Source organism: Colletotrichum aenigma (assembly GCF_013390185.1).
Source record: "Colletotrichum aenigma strain Cg56 chromosome Unknown KSG_Cg56_contig07, whole genome shotgun sequence".
NCBI lineage: Eukaryota > Fungi > Ascomycota > Sordariomycetes > Glomerellales > Glomerellaceae > Colletotrichum > Colletotrichum aenigma.
Genome location: NW_023500913.1, coordinates 3,101,555 through 3,124,156, shown reverse-complemented (window position 1 = coordinate 3,124,156; position 22,602 = coordinate 3,101,555). Strand labels below are relative to the sequence as shown.

General features: G+C 55.5%; 9 protein-coding genes across 9 annotated transcripts; 8 read left to right on the top strand and 1 right to left on the bottom strand.

Annotated features, from left to right (window-relative positions):
• Nucleotides 1-34: 34 nt before the first annotated feature.
• Nucleotides 35-923, top strand: CGCA056_v011102 (uncharacterized protein; the record flags this gene model as incomplete). The annotated part of the gene is made up of 2 exons (XM_037326349.1): nt 35-153; nt 209-923. The coding sequence occupies 2 exons, from the start codon at nt 35-37 to the stop codon at nt 921-923; spliced, it is 834 nt and encodes a 277-aa protein (XP_037175700.1).
• Nucleotides 924-1,806: 883 nt separating this feature from the next.
• Nucleotides 1,807-4,672, top strand: CGCA056_v011101 (uncharacterized protein; the record flags this gene model as incomplete). The annotated part of the gene is made up of 3 exons (XM_037326348.1): nt 1,807-1,856; nt 1,991-2,452; nt 3,937-4,672. 3 exons carry the CDS (start codon nt 1,807-1,809, stop codon nt 4,670-4,672), a joined length of 1,248 nt encoding a protein of 415 aa, XP_037175137.1.
• A 782-nt stretch (nt 4,673-5,454) lies between these two features.
• Nucleotides 5,455-6,238, top strand: CGCA056_v011100 (uncharacterized protein; the record flags this gene model as incomplete). The annotated part of the gene is made up of 2 exons (XM_037326347.1): nt 5,455-5,570; nt 5,620-6,238. 2 exons carry the CDS (start codon nt 5,455-5,457, stop codon nt 6,236-6,238), a joined length of 735 nt encoding a protein of 244 aa, XP_037175136.1.
• Nucleotides 6,239-6,841: 603 nt separating this feature from the next.
• On the top strand, nt 6,842-7,768 carry CGCA056_v011099 (uncharacterized protein; the record flags this gene model as incomplete). The annotated part of the gene is made up of 2 exons (XM_037326346.1): nt 6,842-6,972; nt 7,024-7,768. 2 exons carry the CDS (start codon nt 6,842-6,844, stop codon nt 7,766-7,768), a joined length of 876 nt encoding a protein of 291 aa, XP_037175943.1.
• A 1,839-nt stretch (nt 7,769-9,607) lies between these two features.
• CGCA056_v011098 (uncharacterized protein) lies at nt 9,608-10,732 on the top strand (the record flags this gene model as incomplete). The annotated part of the gene is made up of 2 exons (XM_037326345.1): nt 9,608-9,662; nt 9,846-10,732. The coding sequence occupies 2 exons, from the start codon at nt 9,608-9,610 to the stop codon at nt 10,730-10,732; spliced, it is 942 nt and encodes a 313-aa protein (XP_037175607.1).
• Nucleotides 10,733-15,105: 4,373 nt separating this feature from the next.
• CGCA056_v011097 (Uncharacterized protein) lies at nt 15,106-18,240 on the top strand (the record flags this gene model as incomplete). Its single annotated transcript, XM_037326344.1, has 3 exons — nt 15,106-15,168; nt 15,259-15,810; nt 15,868-18,240. 3 exons carry the CDS (start codon nt 15,106-15,108, stop codon nt 18,238-18,240), a joined length of 2,988 nt encoding a protein of 995 aa, XP_037175001.1.
• A 935-nt stretch (nt 18,241-19,175) lies between these two features.
• On the top strand, nt 19,176-19,999 carry Dpm1 (Dolichol-phosphate mannosyltransferase subunit 1; the record flags this gene model as incomplete). The annotated part of the gene is made up of 2 exons (XM_037326343.1): nt 19,176-19,273; nt 19,381-19,999. 2 exons carry the CDS (start codon nt 19,176-19,178, stop codon nt 19,997-19,999), a joined length of 717 nt encoding a protein of 238 aa, XP_037175000.1.
• A 180-nt stretch (nt 20,000-20,179) lies between these two features.
• Nucleotides 20,180-21,061, bottom strand: fabG-4 (3-oxoacyl-[acyl-carrier-protein] reductase FabG; the record flags this gene model as incomplete). The annotated part of the gene is made up of 1 exon (XM_037326342.1): nt 20,180-21,061. The coding sequence occupies one exon, from the start codon at nt 21,059-21,061 to the stop codon at nt 20,180-20,182; it is 882 nt and encodes a 293-aa protein (XP_037175457.1).
• Nucleotides 21,062-21,577: 516 nt separating this feature from the next.
• Nucleotides 21,578-22,578, top strand: CGCA056_v011094 (uncharacterized protein; the record flags this gene model as incomplete). Its single annotated transcript, XM_037326341.1, has 2 exons — nt 21,578-21,747; nt 21,810-22,578. The coding sequence occupies 2 exons, from the start codon at nt 21,578-21,580 to the stop codon at nt 22,576-22,578; spliced, it is 939 nt and encodes a 312-aa protein (XP_037175002.1).
• Between the last annotated feature and the right edge of the window lie 24 nt (nt 22,579-22,602).

Here is a 22,602-nt window from a genome sequence, read left to right as displayed (position 1 = left end):
ACAACATTGACGTCGACAGATGCAATCGCCAATCATGGAATCCTGCGAAGACAATGAGAGCAAGGCTTCTGCCCCTACCTCGACCGACAGCGAAGACGTACCCGACTTCGAATTCGACATCAATTGTGAGGAGGCATGGACTTTCCTCGTCGAGTAAGTTCTTTTCACCAGGTAGGGATGGCTTCAAAATCTAACGCATCGCTTCCAGGACTTCCGACACCAGCCCTGGGCCCGGCCAAGTCTTCCTCATCGCCGAAGACAAGAAGTTCTCCGTCCGTGAGAATATCCTTATCAAGCACTCCAAGTACTTCGAGAGGTCTCTCCGAAACCCGCGATTCGTCGAGTCGCAGACCAAGACCTTCACCTTCGACGACATCAAAGCTGTCCACCTTGGTGTTTACTTGCACCTGGTCTATTGTCAGATTTTCGGGCAATCTGGCAATGTCCCGTACTTCGGAGAGCCGGAGCGTTGCATATGGTTTCCCGGACACTTCGAGATCTACCAGCTTTGTGATCGCTTCCTCAACAAGGACCTCGCCGTCGCTGTCTGGGAGGGCCTTAAATGCTATCTCATCTTGGAACCGTCTATCTGGAACGATTCGTACGTGAGCGAGGAATATGAGACTTTCTCGTCGTTCTACATCAAAAGTCTCTCGCAGTGCTTCAAGCTGCTCGACCCAACGAACGACACGGACAAACGCCTGGGACGCGCGATTATCTACTCCCTCTGTCACTGCGTCCCTATCGCTGCTTCTCAAGAATGCCTCAGACTCATCCAGGGCAATCATCGACTGTTGTTTGAGGTGGCTTCCTGTTATGCCGGCATGCTTCAGGAGGCAAGAAAGGATTCGAAACCACCAAAGAAGCCCAAGCACTGGGTGGCTCGTGGCATGTGGAAGCAAGCCCTTCCGCTCAGGCAGTGAACAACTTACCAGGCAAAGAAGAATCATGACTTAGTCTTCAAGGTTGCTTCATGCTGGACCGCCTGGCTTCGGGAAGTGGATATGGACAAGTATCAGGACTTACGTCTTCAGAGTTTTCTGTATCAATGATTACATCGCGTCTCAGGGATGAGCGTATTGGTCTTTCCGGGGACTAAGGGAATAGATACCATGACGGATAAAGACCTCAGGTAGTCACTCAGCATCTGTATACACAATGTCTTGCTCAATACAAGTAGCATCCTTCAGTAGGATTGATAGTCTCGTCTAGTGCCTTTGCTTTTTCATATTGGTTTGCAGTTATGCGAAAAGTTAGCATTACTGCCTAAAGCACATTTCCCTAAACAACGTCGAAGGATCGAGCTGTTGATCCAAAGGTTGAATCAAATCCTAGATCGCACTCAGATTTCAATCCATTGCTAACCGTTCTATCTGTCATTGGTACAAATATTTGAACGGTCCTCCCGCAGATGTGGACTGTTGTCTTGCATATGGCTCTTGCCCACAAAGTTGATTCAGGATAAATGGTAATTGGACTCGAGGATCTGGGGTCGTTTTGTTTTCGGTGCATCGTTGCAAACGTGCTCGCTGCATCTCTGCTGTAGCCTGGATCCTGCTGCCTTTGGCCCGCCATTGTTCTGGTCCTGGCCCTAAAACGGCTCCTTCTGGTCTTTGGTCCTACTTTCCAGCTTTGGCCAACTTCACCTTCCCTCAACTTTCCCCGGCCTTTCCTCCCATCCAATCAGGCTTCCAGTTCTACAGTGGTTCTCTCAGGTGCTGGACTGGCACCCCACTCATCACTTTCACCCTTCATCTGCGCTTCGCTACTTCCATTTTCTCCCACAACACCCAATCGCCAGCAAACATGGACGGATGCGACTCTGTTCCCGCATTCCCCAAGCCTGGGAACCCACGGTCAATGCTGATTATGGCACCGAAGATTGTCAAACGACGAAGCTTGCCGAAAAGATAAGCATTGCGTCGTTGTTTGTGGTGCCGTTAGTACACCCAACCCCCATCCTTACTCTGCGTCACTAACGCCTCCGCAGTGAGCAGGAGGACTGTGTCACTCTCAAAGCAGGAGGAAAGACCTTCAACTTCAAGAAGAGCATCCTGATCAAGGACTCCGAGTACTTGGCCACTTGCTTCAAGAACGAGAACTTTATCGAGGGCAAGACTTTGACTGTCGAGTTCGACGACATCGACCCCGACCTTCTCAGCATCTACCTCCATCTCGCATTCATGCAGGCCATCAAGAACTCTGTGAAGTTTGACCCTGGCTTAAAGAAGGAGCCAAAGCGCCTGAAGCCCATGGTCGACCTGTATGAGATTGCCGACCGCTTCATGAACACGAAGATGACCAAACTCGTTGGCTGCTCCATCCTTGAAATAGCTATGGATCATCCTATCAAAAACGTTACATACGACATGACTGCTCTGGAACGATCTTGGTCTATCAAGAACTACAAGGATGCATTCGAGGCCCTTGACTACGGAGATCACGCTCGGGAGTACATGCGAGCGAAGCTAGTGGCCGCCTACTGTCGTTAGGTTCCTCTTGGAAACTTCAGAGACGACCTCGTTGTGTTGGAGAATTCTCCAGACTTCGTCCGCGAGCTCACAATCTGTTTTGCTTCGCTCCTGACAGATGTCGATACGTCTTGGACCTCTCAACGCGAACGAGTCCGTGCGAAATATCCCCCTGGCAATTGTCCCAAGTCCTGGGATGTGGACACCGGAGTCTTGGATATGGGTGACTGGATCAAGTGGAGGCCCTTTCCGCCGATCACTCCGAAATCTCGTTACCACGTGAGCTCTCCCTCTGATGTCGGGAGCACTTCCGCCTCGACTCATTCTAGCGATGCTTAGGATTGGAGCACTGCTCTCCCTGGATTCTTTCACTCTTAGTCGGCTTTCCCCAAGTTCCTTGCCACTTGGAATTTTCCGGCTGCGGTTCTGTGGCGAATGGGACATGCGACGTTGTTTAATTTGGACAGCAGCTTGGGATGAAACAAAGCCGGGTGACATGAAGCCGCAGACACGGTGCGAAGATGATGGAGAGGCAGAATGAAGGTTGAATGGGATGAGAAAAGCAAGGAGGCATCTGAAGACGGACTAGAAGACAGTGAATGTCCATCACGACGATAATCTCTTCCTCTAGCGCAGAAATAAAACCAAGAGCATCCAGATCCTTCTGATTCCTACCGTTTGTGCTTTCTTTCAACAGGCAAAACCTCTCGCTGTGGCCTCGACCCTTTTTGTCCTCGACGCGTCAGTCTTCGAGCTTTCCATGTTTCATTTTCTTCCCTCTTACACCGCAATCTCTGCACGCCTCGCGACTTGCAGCAAGCAATCGCCACCATAAGCGATATTTGTGATTGTTCTCATGTTAAAACCTCGGGCGAAAATATTCAAAACGCGGCATGAACCCTGGTCAAATTTCTCTCATGCTATTTTTGAAGCGAAAGGTTCCCCCGGCAGCTTTCTCTCCACTGTTGACTCTTACGTCTCAGCAAGAAGATCTTGTTCTCTAACAACACCCATAAGTGTTTCTTTCAGGCAGCAGCGCTCGGGACTGGAGAACAAGGACGGCGGCGAGAAAAGTGGAGACATAGCATGGACGCTACTTTAACTTAGATGATGGAGCCAGCTGGGGATGGAATGTGAAATGAAAACAGACGACAACTGTGAAATTCTATCAGGGTTCAGCAAATCTCACTGCAGCGCGAAGGAAAAACATACAGCATACCCAGGCTTTTCTGCATTGCGTTTTCTCATAAGCAAAATTATTCTCCGAATCCTCCATCTTTCCCACAGGACGCGGTTCGTGTGACCACACTTTTCCAATTCACATCCCAACTGCCAGTCAGCGTGCAACACCGTGAATATGGCCAACCAAAGTCAACAAGATACCAACCTCGGATTGGTCTTCCTCAAACCGCAAGTTTCTTTTCCTTGATTCGGATAGACAAGATTTACTGACGGCCGACTCCAGAGAACCCCAAACCTCGGTGACGCTCCAGTGTGGCGACAAGACCTTCGTCTTCAACAAGGCCATACTCACGCAGTACTCGGAATTTTTCGCCGCCGGCCTGAAGGATGCCACCGCCGCCGAGTGCGAGGCCAACACCATAACATTCAACGACATCGAACTCGAGCATCTGGATGCGTACCTTCAATTCGTCTACTGCAGATCCGTCAGCGAGAGTCTGCTCAAGGAGCGGATCGAGGCCCTGGGCGAGCACAAGAAACTCGTCTTCCCCGTCAAAGTCTGGCAGGTCTCCGATCGATTCCAGTCCAAGGCCCTTTGCACCGCGCTCGGAGCTCAAATTGCGAAGCTTGGATATGATTGGGAATACTCGAATCAAAACGATCGCGAATGGTGGGTTAACAACGTCAAGGCTGCTTTCGAGGCATTCGACGAGCATGCCGACAGCCAGGTGAAGCTTCGGGGCCAGGTGGTCAAGCAGTTCATTCTCGACTTTCCGTCCGAGCATCTCCATTCTGTTCTCGGCCTGGCCGATCTCAGCCCGTCGTTCATTCGCGAGCTTTGGAAGGCCCTGTCCGCCCATGCCTTCGACACGGAGAACCAGCTTCGCGATACGAAGACGAGGGCTCAAAACCATCATCAGAGGATTATGACGTTGGAGCGCGATATTCAAGCTTGGCGCAAGCGAGTCGGCGAGCTGGAGGACCAGGTTGCAGAGTTAGAAGAAGACAGGGATTACTGATATCCAGAAGACACGGAGTCAGGCACAAAATCGCCGGAGGATCGCGGCAGGCTTCTGGCCTTCTGCAAGATCACGGACAATTGATTCACAATGTCACCTTGACGGTCTAGATAGATAATACCCCAGGCAGAATATGGGAAACACTCGAGGTGCATACAGCTTTCAGGGTGAAGTCGAAACACGACATTATGTGTGGCCACGCTCTTCAGTCAGCATCCGTGAACTTCTGCTCTTCAGATTTGGACGAATTTCAAGTTCATGTGTGTCTGTTCAGTCTCGCTGAGCTTGTATCTTTTCCCAACTACCTCATTGAGAGCGTACTTATTTCATTTCAAATGAAAGAGAGCCGTGCTGTCAAGGTGGCAGCGCCACCTTGATAGCGTCGAGAGATCACAATGAGTGGCAGGTCAGGGTCAAGCTGAACAGCAATCCCTCGCGGAGAAACATCGAGGACAAAAGCGCAAGCTTTTCTCAACCGTTTTGAGTAAAGTCCCTGCCTAGAATGGATTCTCTGTAGTTCTGTGTCAATCTCCGAAGGGCTTTTCTGTGTTTGGGAAAGAAATTGAGCGACCCATGGAACGCTCAGAGTTCATTTATACGTTAGAGGTTCAAGAGGTTTTGGTGTAAGACGCATCTCCGATGCCCTACTTCAAGTTATATAGATAGATGCCTCTGTGCTTTCGCATCAGGTTTGGTCTTTGTTCGAAATCTTTCTTCTCAGTGCGTGAATTAGTTCATCCATTTGCAGACACGTACTATCTCATTCATCCAACAACGCCAACATGAACGGTCCTCAGAATTGGTCTCGGGAGTCTCTGCCCAACTACACCGACAACTTTCTCGTTAGCCCGGCTGACCCCAATGGGAGCCTCATTTATATCCAGTGCCAAGAGAAATGGTTCTGCAATAGCTTCAGCACAATGAGAAAGTACTCGACATACTTTCAGCGAATCGGGGGCCGTGTATGTCATCGACGACCAGACCCCGGACACCGTTGGCGCCTACCTCTACTTCAACGAGCGCTTGGTGTTCTCCCCCGACCCGGAGCACATCACCCCTTTCAGCAGCGTGCTTCCAGACTCGTGGGAGATGAGAACTACCCTGGCACAGAAGCTGCACCTGTGGGATATCTGTGGCCAATTCGGAAACTACCTGCTCAGGCGCTACGTGGAGCAACACATCGGCGACATCCTCACCAACTGGCGCCACTACTACCGCCACCCTGTTGGCCACGACAGGCTGGAGAACCCGGAGTGGTGCGTCCTTGACAACTTTGGGGCGGCGTACCAGCTTTGCGTTGACATGAGATGGGACCTTCAAGCCAGCGCCATTGTTCAGTCGTTCGTGCAAAACATCAGGGATGACGAGTGGGACGATTGGGAGGAGAATATAGCAGAGGAGTCCCTTGCATTCTTTTGGCGCGCTGAGAACGGGTTGGCAGAAATCAGGGAGGCTCATCGCATTGCTGAGGCCAGGGACGCTCAATACCTTGGTGAGGTCAGGTCTGCCGTGGACATATATGTGGAAGGAGTTCTGGCGGGGGAAGCCCTTCGCAACGGTCGTTAGAGTAAGGCATCGTCAGTCATGGACGAGCAGCATCGACAATCTGAGCCACACGGCAGACACCGACTTTGAGACTAACGACTCGGGTACTATTGGGGACGGGAAGAGTGATGCTAATACTGAGGATCTTGGGAGCGGGGAGCGCGGTCGCGGAGATCTCGCTGGCACCTTCTTCGAGACTCACGAACTTGAAGACGGGAACCTGGACTTACTTCCAGTGAAGGTATCGAATCCTTCTTTGTCTCCTGTTCGCGCCTCGACATTGGTTCGGGTCACGCTGAAAGCCTGAGGAAAGATGTTGGTGCGCGTTTTGGCTGTCTTTTAACCCGGGCACATCGAAGAAAACGTTTGGGACAACTGGAAATCTTTGCGGCAACAGAAACCGGCAGGTGCGAGCTTTCCACATATGGCAAGTTCAACAGATGCCTGATTTAAAATTTTCACCGAAAATCTCTTTGGCTCTCTTATTTCTTCCCACGCATCCACCCCACGCATCCACCCCACGCCCTCGCAGGTTGCCTCCCGACCTCTGCAACCCAAAGCTGCCAACCAACGAGGAAGACCCGCGCGATACCGTTGTACGACGTCAACCGACGCCGAACAACGATGAAGTCGAACGCGCACAGCGTCGCCCTTGGCGACGCTAACAAGAATGAATACAACAGCGACGCCAAGAATAAGGCCCCTGCCTCGTTCGGTTTGGCAGCGGTGGATCTGACTTGGCTGTTTTCTTCAAAGTGAGTCGATATTAATTTCAATGATCGCGCAGAACTAATCGTACTCTGCAGTGAGGAGAAGCCACTGGTTACCATCAAGTGTGGAGAAGATGCCTACAGCCGAACGTTCACGGTCCTCAAGCCTATCTTGACGAAGCACTCCAACTTCTTCGAAAAATGCCTTCGGAACCCGTGCAAAGAGTCCGAATCCTTGATCGTCGAGCTTCCCGAAGTCCTACCCAGCAACATGATGCTCTACCTCACCCTCGCCACCCGGCAAGCCCTGATGAATCGCGCCTCAGCGGAGACTTTAGTGAAGCGCAAGGATTTCGCAGATCCGACCTACATGTCGGACCATGTACAATTTTACCAACTTTGCGACTTTCTCCAAAATGAAGAGCTCGGGAAAAGCACTCACAAACTGCTTGTCAACCTCATCAAGAGCCAGCAAAATGTTTACACCGGAGGCAATTGTCCCACTATTTTCCGGGGCTATGGCAATACCTTCGATCTTCTAAAGCAGGGTCATGTCGCCCAAGCCAAACTTCGTCGCCTGCTAGTCAAGACCTTCTGTTGCACAATCAACGCTTCAAACTGCTTCAAGTATTGCGATGCTCTGAAGGAGTATCCCGACTTCCACTTTGAGGTTGCCAAGCAGTACGCACTCAACTCCATGTGGAAGGATCCTACCCATAAAAAGGCAGCCGCGATGATCAAGACACAGCGCATGTCTATCGACGACGAGTCAGAGTCGGAGCTGGAACCGGATTCGGATTCGGAGCTGCAGTTGGATTCGGAGCCGGAGTCGGAGGATTGAGCGATGGAAACGAGAACGACGTCGATGAGGAACGATGACTCGATGAGAGACAACAGCGGGGATGAGGGATGTCCATGGGGACGGTGGACAGCTGCAAGGACGAGGAGTGACGACGATGGGAACGAGAACAGCAGAAAAAGGCATCAGGACCATGAGATAATGACGAGAGATAATGGACTACGAGGACTGAGAATGCAGACAAATAAAACAAATGGACCTTCAATCGCCAGAACCTTCCGTGAAAGATCAGATTGAAGTAGCAAGCTTCCTTAGGTAACTGAAAAGAATCAAAGCAGGACGAGACTCATTGCATTGAAGTCAAATTTGGTAATCATTGCTTGAGCTAAGAGGCATTACATTTGAAGATGAGGCCACCGACATCATCACCATCGTGGGAGTTGGGTGTTGGGCGTTGGGCGTCGGATGCACGCTTCTGCAGCTCAGCAGATCGCAGATGGCGTGCAGGAGCTTGGACGTGGTTCGAAAGCTTTGGCGGTGTTTGATTGGCTCAAATGAGGACAAGTGGAGAATCGCCAATCGAAGCCAGCCATTCGCAAGTGTTTCCCCGCATCGGAGCTGCGACACTCTGCAGCTGGCCCTGCCGCTTCCCAATTACCTGCCCTGCCCAGCTCCAGCAGGAAAGAGCACCGGAGGAAGCTCCTCCTTGGACAGTGCCATTGGAGATGATGCACACGGTCCTGCCTTCGTTTTGCGCGAGGAGAGGGCGGCTGGCTGGACTGGACACCAGATTTGGGAGGCACCGCACCAAGGTTGAGACGGACCTGCTACACCGTTGCCCGCCCGTGTTCAGTGCCCCTGCCACCGACAACAGGGCTCTGTGCCATTGTTACATGAGGTTGCTCGCCTATTTCCCTCAAACTTCGAGGCCGGATTGGGCCATTTTCCTAACGTCGTCGTCGAACGGCTTTGGCCGGCATCTCAGCCAAGCAGTGCAGCTGTGGCAGCTCAGGTCTCCCGTCGCGCCACCTCCTAACGCGTCTTGGGATTAACCGGCTCTTAACCGGACCAAGCTTCCGCCCTGCAACATCCAAGATGGCCAGCTGCGTGGAGCTCTCGTCACGTCAGATTGACATGACGGTCCAGCAGCTGAGAGGTTCCTCTCCACCCAGCCTGCCACGAGGGGAACCTTGTACTGCCGGCCTCTCGCCTGCAACCTCGCAGCTTCACTCTCACTGATCGAGGACCGCTCCCTGTTCGATGGCCTGGTCCGCTACTGAGTAATGGTCAGCAGCGAGGAAGAGGAGAAAGAGGAGGGACGGAAGCATTGGACTGTCTGCTGGACCGAGCGAGCCCAGCTGCACTGCACCACCATTAACGCACAAACAGCCGATGGGAATGGCGTGTCCCGAACGGCGCGCGCCCTTGCCTCGCCCTCGCCCTCGCCCTCGTCCTCGCTCTCCCGCTGCTGATTCGCCCCGTGGAACCCAAGCAAGGCCCCGGGTCCTGCTCCCCAACCCCATGTTTCTGTGCGATGACCTGCTGCCACCGCTGCCGGTGCTCTGCTTTGCATTTGCAGCGCCTTAGCAGGCCCATCTGTTGTTGGGGAGGAGAGCTCCATTGCTCTTGCTCCTGCTCCTGCCTCTGCTCTCCGACTCCAACCTCACTTCTTCTTCCCTCTTCTCTCCCACCTTCTCCCACACAACTCCCATCTTCGATTTCCAGCTTTCCATCGTCAATCAACATCCCAACACTTCATCCCTACCGAAATAACGCCCCTTTACGCCCAACCGCGGCCATTGAGCACCTTTCCCTCGCCGACTGCGACCACCGTCATCGCGCACTGTGCGCTCATACCAGCAACCCCCTTACGTCATCGCAATGGATCCCAATCCTGCCCCCGGAGCTGTCCCAGCTGTCGCTGGCGTCGACAAAGGTGAGTGTTTGTCGCCAAATCGAGCTTCATATCACGGTCGCATGCGATCGATGAAGTCCGCCGAGTAACTGCGCTTTGCGCTGGCTCGATGCTACTCCTTGCGCCGGCCATGCCGCTCGCCGTCGCTGTACACCCATAATGTCCGAAGACCGATGCGCTGACATTATGCTCCTCGCACCGCAGCCGAGACAAAGCCCAACGGCATAGAGGCAGTTTCTGTGCCGGAGATCGTGGAGAAGCCTGTCGAGGAGAAGCCGGCAGAAGTCAAGCCGGTCGAAGAGAAGCCTGCTGAAGAGAAAAAGGAGGAACCCGCGCCTGCCACAGAAACACCAACCGTTCCTGCCGAGGAGCCGGCCAAGGTCACAGAGCCTCCTGCGCTCGCCCCGCCAGCTGATGCTCCGGTCGCGAATGCTTCTGCCGCCGATGCGCCAAAGCCGGCCACTGTCGAGGAGGTCCCCGACAAAGACGGGCCGGCTGCGACGACCGGCGTGGAGGCTCCCAAGGCCATTCCTACGGAGCAGCCAGCGGCCGCAGCTCCAGCTCCACCTGCGACGTCTGCGCCAGCCACCGAGACTGTTAAGGAATCAGTCGAGGAGCCCATCGCGCAAAAGCCCGCTGAGGAACCCGTAGTCGAGGATGAGCCGGCTAAGGAGCCCGTCATCGAGAAGCCTAATGCCGTTAATGGCGCAGCCTCCAAGGACGTAGAGATGACGGGCGCCCTCAACGAGGCCGAGCCCTCCGGTTCTGGAGAGCGCGAGGCGGCACCGCAGGCCAAGCCCAGTAACAAGCGCAAGGCGGATGATCTCGATGCCGTTGACGCCGCCGACGCCGCCAACGGCACCAACGGCGTGGCGGAAGCGAAGCCGGAGCCTGAGGAGAAGCCGGCCGAGAAGAAGGTCAAGACCGGTAAACCCGGCAGGCCTCCGAAGGCTACCAACGGCGCAGCCAAGAAGGAATCCCCGAAGAAGGACAAGGAGTCTCTGGGACACAAGATCTCCGAGAAGGTCAAAAAGGTCCTGCCGCCTGTCGGCCGTACCGCGCGCAAGACTCGCTCGCAGGGTCCCGCCTGAAGACCATCGCCATTGGGATGTCACTGATTTAATTTCCTATTGTTCTAACTATGGTCCAACAGACCAGTAACACGAGACCATGATGGTCAAGGCCGGGGTTCAGGCCGGTCTGGCGGGTTTGCTCTCTTTGTCCCGCGGGTTTTGGACAGGCAAAAAGGAGGCGCGGGATTATTGTTTTTGCCTTTTCGTTTTTGGTTATTATTTTTTCCTTCGAGTAGGCATTCGATCAAAAGGTGGAGGAGCTTGTACATATGATGATGCTTGCACATGCAGCTTTTCAATCACGAATCAATCCTTTCGATCCTTACCAGTTCCGATGTTCATCCTGACTTTTAGACGACGGACGCATGGCTTACGAAGATCATTCGCAAAAGGCCTCAACGATTCGTGGCATGGTGAAACAATTGACTAAACGACACGTCCGATTGACCTAGCAAAAGTCGTTCGTTTCTCAACATCTGTAGCTGTTCGACCGGCGGGATGTGGGATCATCAGCCCCCTACAGAAAAACATGACGTATCTCAGGGCCCTTATCTCGGTCCAGACCGCAAGTTCTCCACCAAACTCCGCGTCACCGATGCCGTCGATCGGCTGCGCTGGGCTCTGGGCTGGGAGGGATTTGCAGAGGTCCAGTCCTAGGGCAGCGAAGCTACGGCTGTCTGTTCCTAAGGATTTACGTAGACATGTGAGCTCGAGACAGCCGCGACATCAGGCGGCGAATTGCGCAGAGATTGAGGCAAGGACTTGAGCTTGCTGGTAGGACAGGTACAGTAGCTCCCTTTGGAATGTGCAGGCCCTGAAGATCTCTTTTTTGGAGAGTGAAGGTGAGGTGCTCGGCCGCGGTCTCAGGAGCTTGAGAGACGAGACAGTCGCGCGCGAGGCAAGGCTATGGAGAAACACAATGTTTATCCGAGCATGGTGGCATGGGTTGACGAAACGGCAAAAATGCCGAGAGAAAGTTTTTTTCTGGTGTCTCTTTGGGAGGGTGAGTCCTAGATTTGGGATAATGATCTCAAAAGGGATTAAGCTGTGAAGCGGCGCTAAGTTACTTTGGGCCTGGAAGACGACGGCGGCGGCAGTGGAAGAATTGGGAATGCGAATTCGTGTTACGAAGAGAGGCCGCTTTGGCTGTGACGTAGATAGAGGTTCCATGACAATTTGACGCCGTGGGAAACGGGGCGGCGGCCGGCGCAAAGCCACATTGAAGAGGAAGGTTTGTCCTTCGCCTTCGGCTTACCGTCAGGACACCGATTGTGCCCGTGGTGGGTTAAGCGCCGTTTTCTTAGGAGGTTTCCGGGTTTCCGTTTCGCGCGGTGCGCGGGTTCTTCAGATGGCCGTGCATTCTTTTCTTGACTTGTGCAAGGTAAGGCGTAGGCGCCAAGGGTTGGTGTGTATAAAATTGTTCTGGAAGCTGGGGTGGTGGGCTTGGCGATGGACGGGGCGGCGGCGGGACGCTTGACGGAGTGGGAGGGAGAAGGCAGAGGCTTGGTTCGGATTTTGGAGTTGATGATGATGGGCTGTGTCACGAGACGTGCTACATCCTGCGATGATACGTTGCTATGCTGTGCTGCTCTATCTCTCTGATGCAAGGTACTGAAGTATGCCATGCGTTGCATGCAGGGCTCTCTTCCCTTTGAGTAAGGGACTAGAGGAAGAAGGAACGATGCTTATTTCTGGGAGGCCAGGGAGTGGTTGAAAGAACAGAACAAACCGGAAAAGAGAGGTCTGAGCCACTGCGTGGAGGGACGGCGTGGCTGTGTTTTCTTTTAAGCGATGGAGGTTTTCCGACGGAGAGTTTTTTTACTTGGGATTTGGGAAGAGAGAGGGTCCTTATTGATTCTGTTAAGATGGCAGGGAAGGTGAGAGGTTTGTAAGAGCGAGAGAGGATTGGAGATAAGATGACTGGCGGTGGCATTGGCATTGGCTTCAATCCCGTCATCAGCGACCGAGTCCAATGGATGGAAACCAACTTCAACTCGTCCCCGCAAAGGGGTTCTCGGTTGCTGGGTGCCAAAGGGCCCCCAAGGAGTCCCCCTCAATGCCGCCCGCCCTGTCCCGGGGGATCTTGCTTGACGATGGAACTGCAAGCATGACTTTTTTGTGTCTTTTGCTGGGTCCTTCCATGGTCTTTTGTTGCGGGGGGCACGGGCTGTGCTGGATTGCGGGTTCACCCCTATTTTATTTTACATGACACGGGGGACGCGGGATGTGTCTTCTTCCATGAGAAGATGATTAGGAAGAAACGGTAACGCTGGGTTTTTTTTGTGCGTGATGCAGGTTCGGGGGCGGGAGGATTTTTGACGTGATGCACACTCGCTGCATGTCACGGTTTTGTGTTGGTCGATGCGTGTGTGGAATGATGGGCGTTGCGAATTGGCGGCTTCTTCTCAGATTCCGCGGTCTTGGCATGGGACACGCGAGCATCCTTCTCTCTTTGGGGCGGGGGCTGGAATCTTCAAATGTGCAGATCTGATTTGTATCTGGTGTTGGGAAGAGCTGCATCAATTCGTATTGATGCTGCAGTATTTCTCGCATTAAACCAGCGCATACAGAGTACGTTTGCGTGACTGTATCAAGTATAACCCGTCTTACAGGAGAACAAAAAGGACGGAAAGGATTCTGGGGGCCTCCATCTCGCCTCGTATTCAGCAGAAGCCTTCGCAGAGAGAGATGTGCAGGTGGTCCTGGAAGTGGTCAAGTGTGAAGTGTCTGTGTGGGGCCGGCCTTCTTTTGGGGGGAACGGCGTGGAATGCAGCAAAAAAATGTGTTGCAAAAATAGACACAGCCACGGGTTTGGGGTTTTGCAGGCGGCCCTGCCGATGCGTGGCCAGTGGTTCTTAGCGGCCCACGCTGCTACGCGGCGGTCTTGCTCTCCTCCAGTGTTCTGTGAGCTGTTCCTCTTCCCCGAGACTTTGGCCACTGGCCAGAGCCAGCCGGTGCCGGTTCTCTGCGGGGCCCTTGCCTTCTTCGCTTGGGATGGCAGCTGGGCTTGGGCCAATGAGAATGACGACAGAGCAGGGTCTCCTGGTGCGCGTCCGTCAATGGGAAGCCCTCCGTTTTGGAAGAGACGGTACGTACCCGTTTGTGTCACTGCACTGCTTTGCCAGGACTTCCATCAGGACTGGGAAGAGGTAAGCAGCTTATTGTGCTGGCTGTTCCTGCAGCTGCTGACTCTGAGACCTGCGTTCCTGGATACAGGATGAGTGAAATGGACGGGTGGAAGATTTTAAAGAATTATTCTTGGACTTCTGGATGACTCCCAGTCCGAGATATCATCATTCCATCAGTCCAAGCCTTCACAAAAAACCGAGGTCAGCAGCAGACGGGCGAGCAGCCACCACCGCCAGAAGGAGCAGTGGGTGACATGACCACCGGGCGCTCGGTACGTAGCTTTCGTCCGTTTTAATGGTGGGCCCGGACGGTGGAGCCCACGCCTCGAGACCCCCGGTAGCGCAGAATTGCAGGGACCTGAGGCGCGCCAATCCCCTAAACTGGGTTTATTCGATTTTTTGATTTTTTATCCGTAGGTTTTTTTTTTTTTTTTTTTTTTTTTTTTTTTTGCCGGGTCGTCGTGCTTGTGCAGCGCTACCACTGGCTAGCGGTACCTAGCAGCAGCTGCAGCTCCAAGCCATGTCCCGGGTATCGGCGCACCCAGCAGTCAGTCGTGTGTGCAGCGTGCAGGTCCAGTGCTGGACGGGATGGATGGCAGAAAGAAAAGACTGGGATGGCCCAGAGTGACATACGCAATCCTGTGATCTGGTCCTGGCCTCCCGCTCAACAAACTTCGTCCTCCTCCTCCAATCCCTACGTCCCTCCTCTCCTCCTTATCCTCCTAAGGTCCCCTACCTCGCCTCACACTCGCTTGACATCAATTTTCCGTCCATCTTTCCTCCTCTCCCCTCCGCCTCCACGCCCGCCCGTGATCCCTTCCGACCTCCCGACAGTCGTTTTCTCCTCACAACCGCCGCTCCACTAATCGAGACTGCGTAACTGCGCGGGCCCTCCCCCCGACGATCGACTCAGTCTCCCCCCGTGTCTCTCGCTGCCGCATTCCGCCTTGTCATTTCGGAACCCCCTCCTCTTTGATCCCGCCGATAGGAGACCTTTGTGTGCTTGGTATCACCACGCGAAAGAGCAGGGAAACGACGAATCGCCCCCTATTTGCGATTTCTAGATAATCCGAGCTTGTATCACGCCTTGCCCATCCCGCACGATACGAACCGGTCGATATCTTCCTTAAACGGTTACCCAAGAAATCACTTGACCTCGTGCCAAGATAATATCGCCGACGAGGGTCGTTGACGCCTCTTCCACCGAAAACACCTAGAGAACTTCCCTCATCCCCCTCGCCCCAAGGGGGCTCGACAGTCAAGATGAGCAACGATGATGCGGGCAAGAAGATCTTGGACCTGCTGGCCGACCCCTTCAGCAAACAGGTTAGAGAGCACACCCTCTGCGGCCCCAAGCGAGGCACAGGACCTGCATAAGGTATCCCGGGAGAAAAGCTGACGCTCACACTTTCACAGTTGCAAAGTACCGCCATCTGGTCCGCCTTGGGCACATCGCTCGGCGTCACAGTCGGCATCGCCGTCACATTCTCCTTTCTGAGACCGTACAACCAGTCCGTCTACGCTCCAAAGCTCAAGCACGCCGATGAGAAGCACGCGCCCCCGCCCATTGGCAAGAAGATCTGGTCATGGATCCCGCCATTATGGAACACAGGCGAGGCGGAGCTCGTCCACCACGTCGGCATGGACGCCACGGTCTTTCTGCGCTTCGTCCGCATGTGCATCTTCATCTTTGCCAGCATCTCCGTTTTTTGCATCGCCATCCTCATCCCCGTCTACCTGAACAACGCGGACAAGCAGGCCCTCGCGAATAGGGATTGGATCGAGGTCATTACGCCGTTGGCGGTCTGGGGCGAGAGCGCGTACTGGGCACAGGTCGCCGTGGCCTATCTGATCACGTTTACTGTGATGGGCTTTTTGTGGTGGAACTACCGCAAGGTCATGCTGCTGCGTCGCAACTACTTCCAGAGCGAGGAGTACCAGAACAGCCTGCACGCGCGCACGTTGATGGTGAGTGGGGATGAAATTGAGGACCCCAGCAAGCTTGAGAAGCTCACAATTTTCTAGATGTACGATATCCCCAAGGACCGATGCTCCGACGAGGGCATCGCGCGAATCGTCGACGAGGTCGTACCCGACTCCTCCTTTGCCCGAACCGCCATTGCTCGCAACGTCAAGGACCTCCCGAACCTCATCGAGCAGCACGACCACACCGTCCGCAAGCTGGAGTCCGTGTTGGCAAAGTACCTCAAGAAGCCCGACCAGCTCCCCGCTGGACGCCCGATGTGCAAGCCGTCAAAGAAGGACCCGTCTTTCTCCACGTATCCGAAGGGCCAAAAGGTCGACGCCATCGAGTACCTGACGCAACGCATCAAGGAGCTGGAGACCGAGATTAAGGAAGTCCGCGCCAGCGTCGACAAGCGCAGCACCATGCCCTACGGCTTCGCCAGTTACTCGGATATCGCAGAGGCGCACAACATTGCCTATGCCACCCGCAAGAAGCACCCCCGCGGCACCAAGATCAGCCTGGCGCCGAGGCCAAACGACGTCATCTGGGACAACCTGCCCCTGAGCGCTGCGAACAGGAGATGGAGACGCTTCATCAACAACGTGTGGATTGCGGTGCTGACCGTCGTCTGGATCGTGCCCAACGCTATGATTGCCATCTTCCTGATCAACTTCCAGAACCTGGGGAGCGTCTGGCCCGCCTTCAAGACCGAGCTTGCTACCAACCCGACATTCTGGGCTATCGTCCAGGGTATTGCGTCTCCTGCCATCATGTCGCTCGTCTATCTCGTGCTTCCAATGATTTTCCGCCAGCTGTCCATGAAGGCCGGAGACCAGACCAAGACTGGTCGCGAGAGGCATGTCCTGGCTAAGTTGTACGCTTTCTTTGTTTTCAACAACTTGATCGTCTTCTCTCTTTTCGGCACCATCTGGCAGCTCGTTGCTGCCGTGGTCAAGGAGACTAGCGACAACCAGAACGCTTGGAAGGCGATCATCGATCAAGACATTGCGGCCGCCGTTTTTGCTGCCCTGTGCCAAGTCAGCCCCTACTGGGTGACCTGGCTTCTCCAGCGTCAGTTGGGTGCCGCTATTGACCTGGCCCAACTGTGGAAGCTCGTGTACAGCTTCTTCGTGCGCAAGTTCTCGAGCCCGACCCCCCGCGAGTTGATCGAGTTAACCGCCCCGCCGACCTTCGAGTATGCTTCCTACTACAACTACTTCCTTTACTACGCAACGATTGCGCTTGCCTTCTCGGGTATTCAGCCCCTGGTTCTCCCGGCTGCCACGCTGTACTACGCCATCGACTACTGGCTGAAGAAGTACCTGCTCCTCTACACCTTCGTCACCAAGACCGAGTCTGGCGGCATGTTCTGGCGTGTGCTCTTCAACCGTTTCCTCTTTGCCGTCTTCGTGTCGCACTGCACCTTCTTCCTTGGCGCCTGGGCTCGATCCGACTGGGCTTATCACAGCGTCGCCATCGCCATCATTCCGCTGCCCATTATCCTCATCATTTTCAAGATCGTCTGTGCGCGCATGTTCGACAACAAGATTCACTACTACTCCACGACCAACGTGCGCAAGCACCCCGAGGCCGGTGTCCAGAAGGAGCAGCGCCTGCGTAGTGAGCGATTGGCGTCGCGCTTCGGACACCCGGCCTTGTACAAGCCTCTCATCACGCCCATGGTGCACGCGAAGGCGCAGGCTATCTTGCCTGCTGTCTACAAGGGCCGTTTGACGGACGGAAGAGAGGGCGGTCCCGGCGATGTTATGAGTATGTCTGGGTACTCTGATGCGTACGTGTTGGACCCGATGAGCAAGGGTCGCCCAGGAAAGTCGGCCGGTGGCGTTCCTGGCTTCGAGTTCGTTTCTGAGTCTCACATGGATTTTGAGTACTACAAGAACAGAGCCGAGTTTGCGGAGGAGCATGGACAAGGCGACATCTTCGGACGCAACCCCGACATCATTCGCCCCGGCACTCCTGGGTCGATGACCGAATACGGATCCGACAACGGCTCGCGTCCCGGAACGCCTACCGGGCGTCCTCTGCAGGGTGGTATGACCGGCAATCCCGCCAATGGCGGCTTCCAAGCGTTTACCCCGCCATCAGGCTACCAGTCGCCCAACACTGGCCGGATGTCTCCTACCGGCGGACTTCCGACACCGCAGGCGGCCTTTGCCCAGCAATCAACATACGGTGACCGGTCGCGTAGTCCCCTGTACAACATGGACAACGGCAGCGACTCGGCGCTCGTGCGCAACGCCGCAGGGATGCCAATGGCCCCGCCCTCGGGCCCGACTGTAGGTGCCCTGGGCGGCGGGCCGAGGGGATACAGCGGGCTCCGTCAGGACGACGCCGAGACGCCTGAGCAGGACCCGTCGTCCTACGACTACTTCCGCGGATCAAGGCGGCGGAACGACAACAACGGGTGGTAAACCCGCACGACGAAGAATTAATGGGTTTTCTCTATGTGTGTGTGTTTTGTGAGCGAAATAATTTAGAGCAAAGGGTCGCCTCGCGGTCCGGGACCTGGTCTCCAATGAGAGGGCATTGCATTCGGCGTTGTAAATATGTGAACGAGGGCTAACAACCTTTGGAGAAGAAGGTTGGGCCTTGGAAATGAATGGTGGGAAAGGGCTTTGGAGATGATGGCCGGGTTTGCTTGTCGACCCGGCCGTGTGTTTCGCGTTCATTGAAAAAAATCATAATGACCAAAGATACGAGATATAGACTGAAACTGCATGGGGCTTGCGGTGCTCCCAGGTCCTCGGCGACGGTGCTGGGGATTTAGATTATAGGTTTAATGAGAATCTTGACCACCATCTTCACTACGATTTGAGCTGCATGCAAATTGTTGGTGTTTGGAGCTATCGATTTAAGGCTTGTCATATTGAGCAATAAGCTACAGCGTCCTTAGTAAGCTTAGGAGAAAATCATTGAGCGCTGAATCCAGTTCAGATCATGCAAATACTTGATCTTCTCTTGCACAGAAACACAACTTACAAAGGCTGCCATCATTGGAAGAAAGCTCTACGAAGACATCACAATCGTAAGCCAATTGATCTCGGCAGTGGTCGTCGTCACAGCTCCAGCGTCCCGCCCTGCACTCCACCACCACCCCCTTGGATTCAGGGGCTGGACCGAGCTTAGTCATCCGAACCACTCAAGGTTGGCATTCCACCAACGCCAAAGGACAGCATCGCTGGAAAGCTCCCTCCTGACGCCTCCCGAAAATCACCACCACCACACCGCGCCAGCCAACTTGACCACGCTCCTTTCTCCTCGCGCCTTCGATTCAACGCGGCTTTTGCTTCACCTGTGCCCGTGGGCTTTTTTCTGCATCCCGAGTCTCCCTCCCGATACCGCAAAAATGGCGGCCAACAAGTACTCCGTCATCCTCCCGACCTACAACGAGCGTCACAACCTGCCCATCGTCGCTTGGTTGTTGAACCGCACCTTCACCGAGAAGTAAGCAGCCAACCTCCCTCATACCTGTCCCTCCCATTCCCCCATTGGCAAGACGGACCGAAACGAAGCAAGACAACGCCCGCTAACCATCAACCCCCGCGAAACAGCAAGCTCGACTGGGAACTCATCATCGTCGACGACGGCTCCCCAGACGGCACCCAGACCGTCGCCGAGCAGCTCGTCAAGGCCTACGCCCCGCACGTCGTCCTCAAGACCCGCTCCGGCAAGCTCGGCCTCGGCACGGCCTACGTGCACGGCCTGCAGTTCGCGACGGGCAACTTCGTCATCATCATGGACGCCGACTTCTCGCACCACCCCAAGTTCATCCCGCAGATGGTCGCGCGCCAGAAGGAGGGCAACTACGACATCGTCACGGGCACGCGCTACGCCGGGGATGGCGGCGTCTACGGATGGGACCTGAAGCGCAAGTTCGTCTCGCGCGGGGCGAACCTGTTTGCCGACACGGTGCTGCGCCCTGGGGTCAGCGATTTGACCGGCAGCTTTAGGCTGTACAAGAGAGCCGTGCTGGAGAAGGTGATTGGCAGCACGGAGAGCAAGGGGTACACGTTCCAGATGGAGATGATGGTGCGCGCCAAGGCGATGGGGTGCTCGGTGGCGGAGGTGCCGATTACGTTTGTCGACCGGATTTATGGCGACAGCAAGCTGGGCGGGGATGAGATTGTGGAGTATGCGAAGGGCGTGCTCTCGCTTTGGCTCAAGGTTTGAGGCGGGAGGAAGAAGAAAGGGGGAGGATATGATACCGAGGTGTTTTGATGTGTGCGGATATTTGGAACGCATGCCATGGGCGTTGGGGGGAACGGGAAATCACAGAAGAGTACCGATACCTAATTATTTGCAGGACGATGGAAAAATTACACAGTTTTGTTCAGTCTGCTTATTCGTGCTTCACATGTTGCGCCCGCCGGTCACCATGATGGTCTGCCCCGTCACATAACTAAACAGCGGACTCGCCACGGCCAACACCGCGGACGCAGCCTCCGTCGGCGAGCCGGGCCTGCGCAACGGGATATCCGCGTGAGCCTGCTGCTCCCCGCCGCCCGCCGCCGCCTTCTGCGCCTGCGGGATGCCCAGCGCAATCTTCTCACCCCCCGGCCCGACGATGAACGCGCCCTTCTCCTTGGCGTCCGTCAGCCGCGTCTTGATGTGCCCGAACGCCACGGTGTTGCTGCGCACGCCGAACGCGGGGCCCCACTCCTTCGCGATCGTCTTGGTCAGCCCCGTCACGCCGGCCTTGGCCATGGCGTAGTTGGCCTGGCCGGCGTTGCCGTGCACGCCCGAGGTCGAGCTGATGTTGACGACGCAGCGGTTCTCGCCATCTTTCACGCGGAAGTACGGTGCGGCGGCCCTGACTAAACGGAACGGCGCGGTCGAGTGCAGCGCGAGGATGGTGTCCCACTGCGCGTCGGACATTTTGTGGATGACGCCGTCCCAGGTGTAGCCGGCGTTGTTGACGATGTGGTGGATCTTGCCGTTGCCGAAGGAGGCCGCCTGCGAGACGAGGGTGGCGATGTAGTCGGCGGAGAGCATGTCGCCTGGCACGGCGAGGGCGCGGCCGCCGCCGTGGGTGGAGTTGATGGTGTCTGCGACGGAGCGGGCTTTGGCGCCGTCGATGTCGGAAATGATTACCTTGGCGCCCTCGTTGGCGAAGAGCCGGGCTGTTTCGGCGCCGATGCCCTGCCCTGAGCCGGTGATAATGGCGACTTGGCCGGCGAGGAGGCCTTTGGGGTAGTTTAGGTGGGAGGCGATTTGAGAGATGCGGTCTGTCATTTCGGCGTTGTTTATTGTGGTTTGTGGTTTGAGAGGGGTGGTGGTGAAAGGCTTGGTGTTGTATATGAAGATGAGCTCACTCAGCGTTGCAGTTGGAGCTCTGAGGTGCAAGCTCACCCTGGCCTGCCGAGGTTCCCCGCGGCTTCACCCTCCCGCCCCCGGGAGGAGGGTGCGGTGGTGGAGGAGGGGTGTCGGCATTGGGTAACCAGATCGCCGGGCCTAGGTTCGAGGCTGTGAATGCTTCATACCATGTCAATTGAAGGCGGGAAAAGCTTTGGCAAACTTCCTCGGGATTGAATGACGATTATTGCTCCCACCCAAAGTGGGAAAGAGTACCCCGGATTTCGCAATTGACTCGGAAGCTGCTCTGGCCCGCTCTTGGCACCCATCGGCGATTAGATAAGATAAGCAGGTGGGATGGTACCTCTCGTCTCTTGTTTTGACGACATGTCACTCCCTGCCGCCAAATACACCCCGCCATCCCGGCACAGCAACCCCCTCTGAACGCAAACCAAGATGTCGACCCGCGGCGGACGAGGTGCACGAGGCGGCCGGGGCTTCAGCAGAGGGCCCGCAGGCGGTGCCGGACGCGGCAATCGCGCACCTTCAGGGCCTTGGGGGAGGTTGAAGCCCGTCGACCTGGATCCGCTCGACAGCATCGGGTTGCCGTCTAAGGGTGACACCCGGTACGTCTGCCACTTTCCTCGCCAGAACTCCAATGGCTTGCTGACAGCATGCAATGCAACAGACTGCTCGATTTCAAGACCCAGGAACGGTACTACACCAAGATCGTCGAGCGGTACATGACATTCTGCTCCGACGCAGGCGAGCGCGACGAGCTCCTCCGCCGCTTCGCCTCCCTCGACATCAAAGACACCATCTCCCCGCCCTCGCCGCGCCTCCTCCCGCCCGACGACCCCGCCAACACGAAAGCCCTCTCCGACGTGATGATGGCGCTGCGCAAGCTGCGCGAGGGCATCGTCGCCTCCAAGCGCATCGACGAGTTCGCCATCCAGGCGTACCTCTTCAACATCCGCCTGTCCGTGCTCGTCAAGCACCCGGAGTCGTACCACCCGGCCATCCTGCACGTCCTGCGCGTCATCCACCCCGCGCAGAACCTCACCAGCGTCGAGCTGCAGGAGGTCCTCGGCTACCTCGTCCTCGACGCCGCGTGTCGGCGGGGAGACCTCGCGGAGGCGTACGCGATCCGGCAGCGGTACAGGCTGAAGGACGCCAAGGTGGACGCGGTGCTGGCGGCGCTGGCGCATGATAACTTTGTGGCGTTCCGGAGGGTGCAGAGGAGCGTGGACGGGCACCGGGCGAAGCTATTGGAGTTTGCGGACGGGGAGATGCGGACGCATGTGTTGAAGTGCTTTGGGAGGACGTATTTGGGCGTGGATTTGGAGTGGTTGGAGAGGTGTGCGGGGGAGAAGTGGGATGTGTTGACGGGGCAGCGCGAGGTCGGGTGGGAGCTTGACGGGAAGAGGGTCGTTATTCGAAAGGTTAGGGCGAAGTGAGGCTTTTGGTGCATTTGATACCCC